Raw genomic sequence first — 15,940 nt, 5'->3', positions numbered from 1 at the left:
TTGCTACTTGCAGCAAAAAGTTTAATGAGAACAAAGTAGTTTTATTATTTTTGTCGCATTGACTTTTACCGTTCTAAAATTTTTTAAAATCATGCCTGTATATTTCTGAAACGAACTTCTGGTTAAAAACTCGCACCGTTTTGCTGTGGTTTGAACTAACGATCAAGTTCGTAATTATCACCTCGAACCAAACCAAACCCGCTTAATCAAAGGCTTCTGCATGTTCGTGGCTTCACCGCGCATTGGTTGCGGTCAACATTCGTGTGTAGTTCACAGTTACCTGGAAATTGGATAACAATTTCACTATAAGAAAACCAGCAAAATGTTACCGGTGCAACACCCGGTAATTTAGTGTGGATTTGTGTTGAGGTTAATTGATTATCGTCTTGATAGATACGCCATGTTTTGGGCAAAACCTTTATTTACCTCGCAGTAAAAGCTACAAATCGTGTGATGTTAGTGAACACTTTTCAAAATTTCGGCAAATAAATCGTGCTTGGAAGCTACAAACACGTTAGGGATGGATTTCTGCGAAGTTGCGCGTTCTGTACATTGATTCCGATCATGTTTTCTACTAGTAAAAAGACTTCTCCAAGTGGAAATTAACCAAAAGACACACTATCGCAAGGGGTCGCAACTGAGCAGTAGTTTTATACCTTGTTTCGTCCCGGTCGATCTAATGCATGCGTAAGCAGAGTTTCCCCACGAGTAGAAATCCATCTTTACGCTTGAGCACATCGCGAACACGTCCTTGGCATCGTTCGGAACCTCAAAATGGCACAAAAATACGTGGTTTCGGGGTACGTAGATGATGCTTGTGATGTTGTATGAACCACAAGGGTATATTTTGCAAGTAGTTCCGCAAGAGAATTAACGCAATTATTTGTTGGTTTTGGTAAAGTACCGTCCAGTAGCATATTTACCTAACCAGTATTCGAATTACGAATGGTCACAAATCTGGTTAAGAAACAGAAAACAGTTTTGGCAGCATCGACGCCTACACGTTAAGATTTGCTCAAAAAGCAAACCCATTCTTTAAATTTTTATTTATTTAAGTTATTTGTTCTTCAAGGCTGTAAACTGTAGAGTGTAAAATGTTTCCAAGCTTCTAGAGGCGCTGCCGATCTTTTCATATGCGAGCAATAGAAACCATAAAATAAACTGATTCTCTGTTTAAATTAGTTTGTGTTTTCCCTGATCTGTAAACTATCGGGTACGTTTTCATGTCTGCTGCAAACAGTCAAACACTCCCAGCTTATTAAACGTTGCATGTTGACTGCATGAATTAGGTTTACGTTGACATTAAAAAAAATTTTTTTTACTTAACTTGCCATGTTTCACACCAGTGGAACTAAAAGATATGTCTTAAACGTGTAAACAAGAGTAAGTTCCCAACACATATCGCGGAAACACTTTTAGACAGGAATTACGAAAGATGGTTTGACAATTAATGAACAAATATAATATTTTAAAATATTGTGTTTTTTGAAAATATTACAAGCAGTTCAAAATTTGGTTACAGTTTGTAGGTTTCAAAATCATTTGGTTGGATTACGTGGGCAAATTCTTTATAGATGTACCAAAAAAAGCCGCAACCACACCTTACCCACAATCCCACAAAGAACTACAAAGACCAACGCAGTGTCATTGCGCAATATGTCACATGTCGGCTCGCGAAATTTTAATACAATGTCCAACGACTCTCACGTGTATCGATCTCAGCTCTGATTCAGACAGCCCAGAGCCGTGTAAACAAGCAAACACATCGTCACACCTTTTCGCTATGGGGGACAAACCATGTGCTACGTCATCAACTGTATGTTGCCATTCGTCTTTTGACAATTTTCGTTCGTCTGTCGACATATGCCAGACAAACAGTGCGGGCGGTGTCATGAGAACACACGGAAATGGAAACGGATTCACGAGTGGCAAAGGTGTCTATAAAGCAGCGGGCAGGAGATTCCACACCGTACGACGTGTTTTAGAATGGATTGGTCAAATGCTTTTATAATTACTTTGGCGCTTCTAACGACAGTTTCGGCGGCAACAGGTATAATAGGCCTTTGATGATGTTGTTGTGATTTGCTAGTTTGTGTAGCGTGTTTCACGTAACCTATATTTTATTATAAACAAGTCATAAGATGTAACCGTAGTTGTAGCGGTTTTAATGTTTAAAAAAAGAATCAATATTGGGCGTAATAGGTTCCGCTCCCTTGTTTTCAACCAAAAGAAAAATTTGAGGGAGTCACGTTTTTGTTTATAAGGAGGATTTTATTAAAAATTTAACGAGAACTAACTTCTGTGAATATAAGTAATAATTCAAACTGAGAGAAGAAAAAAAGCTGTCAACTATCATTTTTTTAGTTTTCAATTTAATTTTTACCAATTCCAATAATGTTTCGTGTTCAATTATATTGTGGCCTACTATGTTGTTGGCTCGATGAGCTTTTTGGTGTTTAAACATATTTTTTACCCTCAAATCCGCACTCTGGCCGGCTATTGTTTGAGAGATCGCGTCACTGAATCGCATTTTAGCGCAACCCCATATTTTTACAAAACAAATAAATTATAGAGATAATGTATACGAAATAATTTTGTGACACCAAAGCATGTTCCAATGCAGCTTCATCCAATTCGAGTCTCACATGCTATGACTGTCTGTACTACGAGAAACGCGTTCACAGACCTGATGATGATTGTTTGTTGAACGTTGCTAGTCACGACGATCTGTTACAGCAATGCAAGAGCAGAGACAAGTTTTGCAAGGTGTCCTGAGTTTTTTACTTTTTACACTTCGTCTTGTACTTGATAAAATTGTTTGGTGCTGAGTTGTGGCACACGAAGTATATTCAACAAAGTTATTACTAAATAAGTATTACATTAAAAGCAGATATGGTAATTTATAAATTTAAATTTACCATACTGTATTATTGCATTATAACAGTAACATAATTAGACGCAAGAAGTATATTTCAAACGATTTCCAGATCGAAGTGACGACTAACCACGGAACAACGATCAGAGTGGAAAGGTGTTGCACTGAGACTTGTACAGAGGAATGCAGATGGAAGGATTTCGTGTCGATGATGAAGATTTGCACTTTGTGTTGCCAAGACAACCGGTGTAATGCCTGATGTTGGGGATAAACGAGAAACAATATATACAGTGTAGCGCTACAATGATATATGCTGGTGCTTAAATGTGGGATTGAATTGCAATACTGTGTACATTGTGCCTTCTACGCTTGATTATTTGACAGTCGTGGTTATGTAACAATCAAGCAAGATACACCCTTTAAATCAAGTCAAAGTGTCACGGCTTAAAATACACCCTTAGTTACAACAGAACCAGTGCATGCTCATGCAGGCCAATGCCCAATCACGCGTTCGAAGGCTCTTACTTGAGCTACCATGATGAACAGTTGTACTATCACAGACAAGGCGCAGTCTGGCCGGAATACAACACAGCAGCATTTTCATGACAAATCGGAGCGATATAGCAAATATCATGCTCCGGTGAAGTTTGACCTGTCGACAATACCAGGCCATTAACCAACCTACTGGCACTACACAGAGTGTACATGTTACAATCATGCTTAAACTGGTGCGCTAAACTTGCCTGGTTAACTTTACGTTTTTGTGGAGAGATACCTAACATATTACACGACAAGTAACACTGTTTTGACAAAATATATTCGCATAAATTACTTTAAATAAAATTATTAATGCCACATTGACACGAAAAGCAACGATGTAAAAGGAAACATAGAAATCTTAAAAATTAATTGATAAAATTGACACAAATATTTGGCGCGAAATTCGATGTAGGGGAATCACCAATTTCATAAATCTAGGCGTAACTGTTTGTTGAAGTTTTTTGTTGATTTCAACTTTAATGCGGAAACGACATTTATTGGGATGGACAAGGAGCAACAAAAGGAGATCAAACGTAAGTTTAATGAGTTTAACTTCGTTAACTTCATTTTCAAAACCATCTGCATTCAATCAAGTGTTAAAGGGACCAATTTAACAATCCAAATGAATGCAATTTTTACCAACGAAAATGTTGTGTTTCAGGTTGTGAAAGACTTAGGCTAAAAGCACAGGAATCCAATAACCTTAAAGAGGAATCAGAGTGGTGTAATGCATTGGGAAACTTGTATTTGCAAGCTGGTAAACCTTTTTTCGAACACCAATTTGTTTTGTGGTTTTCCAGCAAATTCGTGAATAGTGTTTCTGAAATAATTTTATGTGATTGTGTAACTTAAGTCATACTTGGTATGTTGTATGTTTTGGCATCGAATGTTGATGAAATATGCTATAAAGTGTGGGGCCGTTTTCAACTTGTTTCTGTCTGTGGACCACCAGTCCTGTAAAAAATGTTGGCCATGTTTTTGTCTGTGAAAAATATCTTTTTTGGTGTCGCTCCAATTCTAGACCATTAAGCCGGTCAAAATGTTACGGTCATACTATTTAATGTCAGTATAAACATAATGAACCACTGACCCTACAAGCTCCAACCCACCAGCGAAACTAATGTTGTTGAGAACCATCTTGTATTCCACCTTGATGGGTGAATCCCTTGGGGTCCTCATATGAGAAACCCTTGTGTACGGCATTTAAACAAATCACTTGTGGATAGGAGACCATGATGAAGCATTGAATATGCACAAACAAGAGCTTGCACTTTGCCGCTCACTGCAAGATATTGTTGGTGAAGCTGTTGCCAATCGAAAGGTAAACAAAAACAAATAATTATTTAAAAGATGCCTGACTTTTGGAAACTTTAAGCCAACCTGATTTAGTAAAAAAATCTTTACATTGGTTTGTGCAATGGAGGTGACTAAGGTGCAGTTTCTTAACTTTATTAAAAAAAGTGTCAAACAATTGCTTCTGTAAAAAGAGCTTCAATGTGTATTAAGCAGCATATGGTAATATAACTCTGTTCATTCGTAAATGTCAATTCAGATAGGAGATGTCTACTTGGCGATGGAAAATTATGATCTTGCAATCTCTCATCACAAAAAGCACCTGGATCTTGCTGAGAGTGACATTGTCGAGTTGCAGAGGGCAAACACATCATTGGGTCAAACGTACTTGGAACAAGCACGCTCTCTGACATCACCCAGAAGAATCATCAAAGCTTTAAAAAAGTGGGTGTTTGGTAACTGTGTGAAAATTTGTTTGTTTGTAACAAGATTGGTTTTGTACAAAGACAAATTTTAGCCTCAGAGATTTTCAAAAATAAATATCTAATATGTTTATGTAGTGCTTTTTAAAGATGTGTTGCTGGTAATGTTGTAACTGGTATTGAAGTACAGCCTGCCATGCCCTGTTTGTTGGCCTTAACATTTTGTGTCCCAACAAGTAATATTTATTTGAATGTCGTTACAAGTTCTGTTCAATGTTTTAGATCCATTGGTCTTCTCACACAGAGTGTGGATTTGACATCTGAGCTAAAAGAGGAAGAAAAAGTTTCATCCAAGGAACTTCATGAAATGAAGATAAGGAGTTACATTAACTTGGGTCTCTGCCACCACCAACTTTCTCTTGCTGCCGACGGTGACGATAAAGCCGCAGCATCAAAAAACTGCTGTGAATTTTTCCAAAAGGCCATCTTTCTTGCTGAGTATGGGGTAGTAAATAATATTGTAAATAAAACAACTATTTTTGTGCACTTTATTATTTAAGTTGTTTTATTGCCTCTGCCGACTTCATAACTTATATTGTTGCAAGTTGCAACATCATAATGATAATAATTGAAAAAAAAATTTAATGTAAAATTTTCATGGTAGTTTGAAATGTTAATTGTGGTATATGTAAAAACGACCTACTAGCTTACGGGTGTAAGTTGTAATTGTAACCTGCTTACCATGTACAATATACATGTTGTTTTCTAGAAAATGCAATGCCAATGAGGAATTGTATCTTGCCAACCGCATCATGTGTGATATTAACGTCGAGCAGAAACAAATTTCTGCATCTCTTAGAAATGCTGAGTCAGCATTAAAAATTGCTAAAGCATCTGGAAATAAACAGAAGTTGTTTGAGTCGTTGAATCTTTGTGCTCAGGTAAGGTTGGAGTGTGACAAATAGCATGTTGGTTAGGTAATACCAATTTGCAACTTTAAAAGAATGTATACAAATTTCTTTATATGTTAGCGTATGTAATATGCATTCTGGATCTTTCAATGTTTGACAAAAATTTAACTTTATAGAAACCGAACTGTAAATTTGTGTCTTGTAGGTACATATGTATTTGGATAATATGGAAGCTGCAAAAACCTGCCTAAAAAAGTCATATCGTATGAAAGGCCATGCAGGAAGCGATTTAGTTGAGGACAAACTTAAAACAGGTGTATAAGTGTTAAATTTGATCGCATTGTGGTGGTGTTTTATGTAACTTGTTGTTTGGAATCTCCACAGTGTTAAGAATGATTAAGACCAAGGCTGACATCACCAATGAGGATTTAGAAGTTGACCATCTTTTTAAGTTACATGAAGCTATCGCTGACATGTTTTGTAAACTGGAGTGCTATGTGTTGGCTGTGAAACATTATACAAAGCAGGTATTATTTCAAAATGAATTTTAGATATGTATATGTTTGCAATATTGGTGATTTTGTGCCATAGTGTTCTTGCCAATGTAGGTTGTATCTGCATGCAGTTTAATGACAAAGCACAGCTGTTTAGTACAAAAAAAATTGTGTGCCAGAAAAACACCCTTCTGTAAGTAGGTTGCTTCGCATCTTACATCAAGATGTTAATAATGTAACTTGTCGTGTTGGGCTTTCATTTGTTCAAACATTATAAATATATGTATTCACATATATTATATGTATACCTAAATCTATAGGAAGAACTTCTGCATGAAATGTCTTACTGCACCACAAGACACAGGGCCACTGTTTTCTTTTCTATCGCCACTACTCTTATTGATGTGGGGGAATACCCTGAGGCGATAGAATATTTTAAGAAGGAATTGGAATCGAATGAAGATAATACAGAGGTGGAGATTGTTCGTTGCAGCATAAAGCATTTTTAAAAGTTCGTTTTTAAATACAGCGCGCCAAAACATTTACTCACGTGGCCAATTGTTACGAAAGAATGAGGGATTCATACGAAATAGTCCGAGGTTATTACGATAAAGCATTAAAATGTGCCACAGATTCCGGGAACGGTCGTTTGCAGGTAAGTTTATGTATATTGTAATGATGCTTACATCAAGGCAAATTGCCAAGTTACTGTGTGAACCTCAATTCACCGAAAATTGTATTTTTTGCACAATTTCTTTGATTATTTTTAATGCAGCTGCAGACTTTGACAGCTTTGGAGAAATCCCAACAAAACTACGAAAAAAGAATCGAAGCCTCCGAAACTGGCACGAAAATCGCCGCCCTTGAAGCGAAATGGGGATTGTTCGCTGATGACGTGGACGAGGATTCGCAAGATACTTGTCAGAATAGTTGTCCGCTAGACGACAGCGAAGAGCTGCTGCGTGTTGAAATGGAGAAGGTGTCGGACGGTACGTTGACGAGAATTGATGTCAAAATTGCCAATTAATGATGGTTGGTTGATTAATAGAGTGTTTAACAAATGTTTTTGCGTTTGTTAGGTTCCTGTCTGTGTTTAATATGTTCTGCTTTACAACAAAATACCATAATCGATTTTATGACCCACCAACAACCCATGGTCATTTGCCAGAGATAACGTCAAAAGTAGAACATTATGATCGGTTTATATGTAAACTTTACAAATAACGTCACAGTTTTGTGTGTTTGAGGATGTTAAAGATGTATAGGAGTCACATCTCTAGCATTATTTCTCTGGTATTTCGTCAGACGACTCGGACGGTGATGACGTAACAAGGAAGAGACGAAAACCAAACTTCTCCAAAAAGAACGAGAAAGGGGAAACCCCTCTTCACCGGGCTTGCATCGAGGGTCACGTGATGCGAGTGAAACTACTTCTCGAGCAGGTACGTGACGTCACGATCTCTGAGGTCGAAACTTTTTCCGGCTGATTTTTTTGCCAAAAACTATGAGAGGCGCACTTGGAGTGATCACGTGTTTCGTTCCGCTTCAGGGCCACCCTGTCAACCCGCGTGACTTCTGTGATTGGACGCCTTTGCATGAAGCAAGTAACCATGGATACGAAGGTATACACCACCGGTTGTTTGACGTCACTACTGTTTATTGACTAATATAAGAAATGTGCCCAGTGCGGTGTTGTTCCAATCCATTCCCATAGTTAAGGCCAACGACATAGGAACAGATGTTTAATGGCCTCAACTCAGTCAACATCGCGCGTGTTCTTGATTTCAGAGATCGTAAAACTGTTGCTAAGCAACGGCGCGAGCGTCAACGCGATCGGCGGACAGCAGCAGGACGCAATCACACCGATTCAGGACGCCGCGTCGAACGGGCACTTCGCTATTGTTTCTATGTTGCTTGGGAAAGGAGCTGACCCGAACATTCCGGACTTCCGGGTTAGTTTTCATATTTTTGTTACGACAATATTTCGTTCCCACGATACAGATTTATATGCGTGGCTAACTTGATAACCTTGACCACATTTATTCAAATATCAACTGTGTTTTGTGTCCAATGTCGACGGAAAATATTTGTGCTTTAAATAAGTCTGTTTTTTTTTGTAAAACTAAGGTTAAATATCATAATTAAATATCATGACTAGTTCTATAAATATTTTTTTTGACCACACCGGGATTCGAACCCAGGACATCCTGGGCACGAATCCCGATCGGGTTTTCTTCTTGGTATATGGGTCGGGCTCTTGACCATTGCTGCCAATCACCCGCCCACTTTTTTCCAGGGACGAACGGCGCTGGACACCCTGATCGCCCATTATCACACACACAAAGATGAAATGGATCCAGGCAAAAAACATGAATACAAACAACTCCACGCCATCTTGAAGCAGAGACAAAATGACAGAAGCTCAACCTCGCGTCCAACAAGTAATCATTCTGACCTTCTCGGAGCCGAACTTCTCAAACTTGCAGATGAGGACGGCTTCTCCGAACCGACAACGTCACAGAGAGTAATTGAAGAGGAGGAGGAGGAGGAGGAGGAGGATCAACACCTTCCGGATCTAACGCAGAGGGAGTTTAGGCGGAAGAGGAGCGGCGTCCTCGATTATAAAGAGTCGATTGCAGCTCTTGGGAGCTCCACTAAACTCCCTGTCACTCAAACTCAAAGCAGGAACGCAAAAAGGGCGGGACCTTCGTCGTCGTTGATGCGTGAAAACGAACAAGACGGCGACGATTGGTTGGTTGAGGATGACGTGGACGATGACGCGCCTTTCCGCCAGCCAATGAAAAAGCCCCGTCGCTTGGAAGTTACAAAGTGGGAGAGACCTTCCACGGCGGCAAAGCGAGGCTGGAAAAAAATAACACCGAAAATTACCGAGTTTTACACAAAATCCCCGACGAATATTGAAGTCGCTTTCGACCCTGTAGATTTAACTAACGGGGATGACGTCGTCCAACCATCGCAAAGACCGTCACCCACGCCATCTCCTGTCGTTTCAACACCCGCGGTCGCCCCTGTTAGCTCCTCACTACGAGTCAAGGTCAAAGTGAAGGACACCATATTTTTGGTGGGAATTCCCGGCCGGTGAGAACTTTTATTTGACCGATTTATTTTGGTGGAAGTAACAAAACACCAACATTTCAATGATTTACTGCAATGTTGGTGAATCTATGGTTCGTCGGTTCCTTAATTAAAATATTTTAATATCAGTATTTTGTCAACAACAATTGCCGTGTTATTTGTGTGTCCAAAAAACGGACTGGTTTTAGGTCAACTCATTATAGGAGGTAGATGCAATTATTTACGCAGTGACTAATGCGTGAACTCCATAAATTTTGCTACAATTAAGAGACTTTCCCAGTTCTTTGTATATTTTTCTTTCTCGTCCCAGAAACAAACCGGTCTCGTGGTTGGAAGAACGCGCTTCGACTTTGTACGCAAACATGGCGAAAATTCGACCCAAACTCACTCTCTTTACCTGCGACGGCGCCCGCCTCCTGTCCGACGATCAGATATGTGACGTTATCAGCAATAATGACGTCATCGAAGCGAAGGAGGACACGTGGAACGTTGCACCGTTCGCCCAGCGCTACGCGGAAATGTGCAAAAATAGCGGAATAAGTAGGTGTTGTACTTTCAACAATAAAAAATGGTGACAAAGTTAGTTTATTTATTTATTGATTTTATGTTAATACACTACTGTAATTAGCTTGTGCTTGTGACAGTCCAACCAGCTCATAGTGTAAAGATTATGTTGTGTTGCTGAACGGTAAAGTGCAACTTTGTGGTGTTTCCAACAGTGGTTGTTCCGAAAATCTCATCAGCTTGTCGCGAATGTGAATCCTCCACTATCCTGGAGATCAAAGACTTCGCGTTCGGATTCGCTTGCCTCAACCCAATGGTAAGATGAAACTTACATAAAATGTCGCATATCATTCAGTATTTCTGTCGGAATATCAGTCTTTCTTCTCCTTAATTGCGTTGGAAAACTTATTATATTCTATTGTCTGCGTGTGGTTACGAGCGTTGTGATGCACATCAAGACTTATGTAAATTTTTGTTGTCATGACGACAGCTCGCCACCCTCCGTCAACCGGAAGTGACGCGGATCCTGTTGCCCGGCAACCGACTCTCGGACGACGGCGTTCAATGCATGTGCGGTTCTCTCTTACGAACTGTGACGTCACAATCGAGCGACGCGACTTTGATTGAGTTGAACTTGGCTTGTAATAATATCTCCGGTGTTGGATTGCGGAAGATGTTGAAATGCCCGGTGTTCAGTGTAAGTATTATGTGGTCATAGATTGCGTTGGTCATGCAATAAAGCAACCATGCACCTGATATAATCAGTTTGTTAGGAGTACGTTGAATAACTATTTCTTCAATGCGCCGTGTCAGTCTCTGGTATATGACTATAGTACTTGTTGGTGCAATGTTTTGATGAGAGACTGATTTATTCAATAACTATGGAAGCGAAACTTCGGTTTGATAAATTTAAATTTGATTGAACCAAAATGATTTTAGCATACCTGACACCCATAGTTAAGTACTGCATTCATTTCACACACAAAACAACATAATAAACTGTGGACTGTTGTATAACTATTGTATGCTATTGGATGGACATTGATATGAATCTCGACAGGATTTGACGAGGTTGGATTTATCATACAATCCTCTACGTGGAGGCGAAAATTTGGTGCAATTACTGGAAAGCATCAAAAATTTAAAATTTCTCAGTTTGAGTAATTGCTACCTCACCGAGGACATGTTCAAAACCGCTGAAACGCAGCAAATATTACAAAAAGGTGAAACTTGGTTGCATCAATATCTAAAAATGGATACTGTGAAGTTTAAAAACTCCTTTAACTGAACAATATCTTTCGTTGTATCCATCCACATGTTTAAGTATGCAGATAAACGCATGGTTTTCTTGTTCCATATGCCAAAAACCAAATCAGTAATGTTACTAACTACTAATTACTAAGTATTATCATCTCAGCACTGTGCAACATTCGCGAATTGGATATTTCGGGAAATCGTTTCGGATCCAAATGCGTTTTCAAGTGGTTGGAATCATTGAAGCGTGAAAAGGTTGATGTTCTCAACCTGAGTGGAGTCACTGACGAGAAAAACAACCACAACCTGACCTTGTAAGTGACAACACTATTTTACCTACGTTTTCTACACTGGTCGTTACATTGGCTCACATAGTACAGTCAGCTAAAGCCAATTCTCCCAACATGTAAATTGGTATAGTGGTGTTCTTGCTGTCAGGCAGAGTAATTGATTGAAATTGCTCTTCTGGCACTTAAGTTACGAAAGTTTTTTTTGTACGTTCCGTCCACCATCCGACGTACCATCCTCAGGGTTATGTGTACATAAGCGCCATACAGATTAATTAGTAAGAATTGTTCTTCTGGCACTTAAGTTTCGAAAGTGTTTGTTGAAATCAATGTTCCGTCTACCATCCGGCTGGCCTTCCTCAGGGTTATGTGTACATAAGTCCCAGAAGATCAATTTTTATCAAAAAAAAATCAGTATTTCAGATGAGTTGCACAAATGTATGTATCACGCTGCCGCCTTTTCTATTTATTTATAATTATCGTTATGTATCTAGCTCTGCTTGCTTGGCTTAAACTGTTTTGTATCCAGTTACTTGGACAAGTTTTTGAGGAAACACGACCGTGTTGTGACTTCCGTTGATATTTCCTGCAACGATCTGCAAGAGAAACATATCGCCACATTGAGGTGAGGATCTCTCTACTCTGTGCGTTGTTTCCCTAAAAATCCCTCATTCTTATTTCGTAGGCCGTCGCTGCACTTGGTGGGCGCTCTTTATATTTCGGAATGAATTCTTACCTCGGAGGAGAAGTTTACACACAAGACCGAGCCGAAGAAATGCATTACAAACATGTTCCAGCTTTTTCCTGTATTCAGGCATTGCGTGAAACTTATTCAAACGCAATTTATTAACGCAATGAACGCAAAATATTACGAATAAAATGTGAAGTTGCCCAATATATTATCCTACATTCTCACAATGTCGTTACTGTGCATATGATCTCTACGTATAGATGCAGACCGATAATATATCATGGAGTACCTTCTTAGACCCTCCAAGGTGATATTTGCATCCATTGTTTGCAGAATTCATCCTGCAGTGAATGAAAAATTGATTTGACCAAACCCACTTTACCTTTATTATTAACATTAGTACGCTATGTTTCTACGCTTTAAACGCCAAAGGATCTTCTTATACTAAATGCACCACGTACTCAAGGTCTTTGTCGGTCAAGACCTATAACTAACGTACATATCATGAAACGCAGACATACGTAGCCTTGTGTTAGATTATCACCAACCGAAGTTGGTTTATGGTCTGTTAACATTACCCACTATGTTTTATTACTTACTATGCCGTTTGGTACGATGTAAGGTCGCCCACACAATTACTACAGTTGCAACGACTTGTTTGTTTACTAAACCGTAATATGACAGTTTGCAAACGTCAAATGACGTAGCTCAGTGACGCAGTGGCAAAAAAACAACCACCCGCCCCCGGGTTTCAAAAAGTATGGGTTTGTGTAGGATTGGCTTCTGTCGGATTGTGTAGTGGATTGGCGGGTGTTGGCAAATGCTCTAAGCATTGAGGCAGATGTAGCATGGGACTGTCAAGGATTGTAAACAACTCAGCAAAACTGATCCGAGCAAAAATGCTGCGTGGGAATTCAGAACATCATTGTGAAGCAAAAAGCTCTAGCGGTGACGTAATTTGCACCACGCGTCGCGACAAACCGCGTATAATTTACGTCACTCGCGGCTCAAAAATGATCAAAAACACCAAGAAGGTGCGGTATCTCGAACTATTGGCAGTCGAAATGGTGAACAGATATATGCTGAGTCATGACGCTCGAGTTGACTGCCGGAACATAGCACAAAGTACGGGGAACTACAGGATCTGCAAACTGAAAATCAACTTCGACTTGGGAGTGATCGAAAGCGTGTTGAGATTCGAACAACTGAGATCATTCGACGAACTTCTCGAATTCTGCTTCCCCGACGAATGCTGCTTGCTGCTTTTTCAATTCGCGTTCCAGTTCCAGGGCTTGTGGGTGCGACGACTCGTTTTGTTTTTGTGGGCCCCCTCCGAGTACAGTAATCGCATTACGGCCGAGTATCGCCACGCTCTGGTGGACGTAGGTAATCTCGTAGTCCCGTTCTTAGTTGTTGCCGATGCCGGTGATGATTTTGATGAGGAAGAATTGGAGGATTTGTTGGTTGCAGAGGAGCACAGACAAAGAATGCTTTTCGGAGAAGAAGTTTGTTAGCGAATACTTCGTGTAACTGAGGTCCGACGAGCATTTTAACCGGCAAGTTTGGACAAACCAAGTCGATTTACACATAATTTTTGTTGGGACATAAAGTGTACCGTTTCGCAAATATACAAACATTGCGCTTTTGCATATGCTTTGTGAATGATTTTCATGTTTTAAATTACAGTTAATGCATTTTGAAGTATTGCTTAAATAAAATTAAATAACTTTTTATCGAATCTGTACTCAAGGTAAAGTGTTTAGTCTTCTCAAAAGTGAGGATTTTTTATTTATACAACAAACCACGCCGACAAATACACTGTCGTAATAATTAACTTACCATTTCAGAAAATCGCCTTTGCGTAGTAATGTATTAACCCTACCTTTGCCAGGTACTGGTAATCTTTGGCAAGCCTTGAGTACGAAAATCCCATGAAAAAACGTACAATTCTTGTTTATTTGTTGTCAACATAATATTCAATACTGAAACGATTTGATGTGATGCAGTGGCGCAACCAGCCCGAAAAGTTGGTCGGGACCGAACATTTATGGGGGCAAAGCGAACCTGTGTTAGGTTTGGAAATATAAACTTTCCAACGAAACGAAATACGATTAGGCGTGCTTAAATGCAAATTATTTTCATGATAAAATAGCCACGAGTTGGACATACCAGTAACCCAAACTTGTTAGGCTTAGATATTGAGCCCTGTTGGAACCCCATTGGTGTACATTCCAGAAACAAAAATCTGCGGGGATTATTTTTGGAAACACTGCAAATATATGAAGCGTTCAACTTAATGACACGTATTGGTTTTGATCCTCTCCGCTCTCCTGGTATGAATGCGTTCGACTAAAAACCTCATTTTCGTATCTGGCTTCCTCGCTTCGCGTGCCCTGGGTGATGTAAACGTATTCAGACTCGGGAACGTTGATCGGTTTCAAGTAACCGTCAGATTGTAAGCACCCTACGTCCGGAGCAGCAGGAGTCGTTCTCAGACTGCTGCTATTCTCGTACGGGAAGCTGAAATATACCACAAAATATAGAATAGATTTAGTCATATTATTAAAGAAAACGTTCTACTTTCACCCCTGCAACAACAACCACAAAGTATCGAACTAGCAACGCGACGAGTAGAAAATCTAATCGTGGCTAAACTAGCCAGATGTCACGTTCGAATGTTCGAATCCATCATGGGAGATAACAACAAATGCAACAACACGTAAATGTCATAGAAATTTTAATGACATGTAAAAGCTATGTTACCCGGGGAAGTCCTCTCACAGTTATCAAGATTTGATTTCAGTTTTAATGCTGAGCGTACAGATGATGACGTAACACGCCAGAGACATTCTACAAGATCAATCCATGGGTTTTACGCTAACTAGTTTAAAACAGTTATAAATTACAAACACCTTTCAACATGACGCCCACGCGCCAAACACACGTCCAACATATTCGTAAGCCACGGACGTACAAACCTTGCGTTGTTCGGTTCTATATAATGTGGGCTCCGCAAGGCAGCCATGCTGGAATAAGAAAATGCCCGACGGGTGCTTCCCCTTTCCAGATGTTCACGTTCCCATTCATAATTGTCCTCCTGCATTTTAACGGTTCCCATAGAGGAAATGATCGTGGATCGTTGTGACAGAGCGTCGACGTCGACGATTGGTATCGGTTTGCTTCCCGATATCGATGGAAGAAATACGTCATCACTGTTTTTATAAATTAATGTTCAATAAAATAATACAACGTCATGATTCTATCTTCAGTAGCACGGATTTTGTGGTTGCGTTGTAAGAAGACCTGACTTTTCCCGCTAATAAACGAGGTTTATATTCTGTTAAGACTGATTTTTTAAAAGAGAAAAAAAGCACGTCGTATGTTTAACCCTGCCTGTTTCATGTTATTTTAATCGCAAGAATTGTTATGTCAACTAAAATGTGTTTTTGCCGTTTAATTGACAAATAAAGACCGGTAAAATAGTTAATATTCGGAACAAACTGTGCCCAAATTCAATGCATGAGGGACAAAAATGATTAAATTATCAAACGGCGGAAAGTACGTACATGCATT

The 15,940-nt window shown here is 39.5% G+C and overlaps 1 protein-coding gene across 1 annotated transcript; it reads left to right on the top strand.

Annotated features, from left to right (window-relative positions):
- The first annotated feature begins 3,914 nt into the window (after window positions 1-3,914).
- On the top strand, window positions 3,915-12,404 carry LOC145894650 (tonsoku-like protein). The gene is made up of 22 exons (XM_082983282.1): window positions 3,915-3,948; window positions 4,077-4,172; window positions 4,642-4,736; window positions 4,968-5,152; window positions 5,413-5,628; window positions 5,900-6,071; window positions 6,247-6,355; window positions 6,426-6,568; window positions 6,856-7,008; window positions 7,065-7,190; window positions 7,311-7,524; window positions 7,841-7,977; window positions 8,085-8,157; window positions 8,324-8,487; window positions 8,832-9,634; window positions 9,942-10,171; window positions 10,351-10,451; window positions 10,626-10,832; window positions 11,196-11,358; window positions 11,553-11,703; window positions 12,206-12,301; window positions 12,362-12,404. Exons 1-22 carry the CDS (start codon window positions 3,918-3,920, stop codon window positions 12,402-12,404), a joined length of 3,708 nt encoding a protein of 1,235 aa, XP_082839408.1. The 5' UTR covers window positions 3,915-3,917.
- The last annotated feature ends 3,536 nt before the right edge of the window (window positions 12,405-15,940 follow it).

The sequence above is a fragment of the Ascidia mentula genome, chromosome 3 (assembly GCF_947561715.1).
Source record: "Ascidia mentula chromosome 3, kaAscMent1.1, whole genome shotgun sequence".
Taxonomy (NCBI): Eukaryota; Metazoa; Chordata; class Ascidiacea; order Phlebobranchia; family Ascidiidae; genus Ascidia; species Ascidia mentula.
The sequence above is the reverse complement of the archived record's forward strand: the minus strand, read 5'-3'. Positions and strand labels throughout refer to the sequence as shown.

Bases quoted from the DNA above. Each gene is read 5' to 3' on its own strand.
- LOC145894650 (XM_082983282.1), top strand. From the start codon at position 3,918: ATGGACAAGGAGCAACAAAAGGAGATCAAAC. The intron at 6,569-6,855 runs GTATTATTTCAA...CTAAATCTATAG, and splicing joins TGAAACATTATACAAAGCAG to GAAGAACTTCTGCATGAAAT. The intron at 12,302-12,361 runs GTGAGGATCTCT...CTTATTTCGTAG, and splicing joins AAACATATCGCCACATTGAG to GCCGTCGCTGCACTTGGTGG.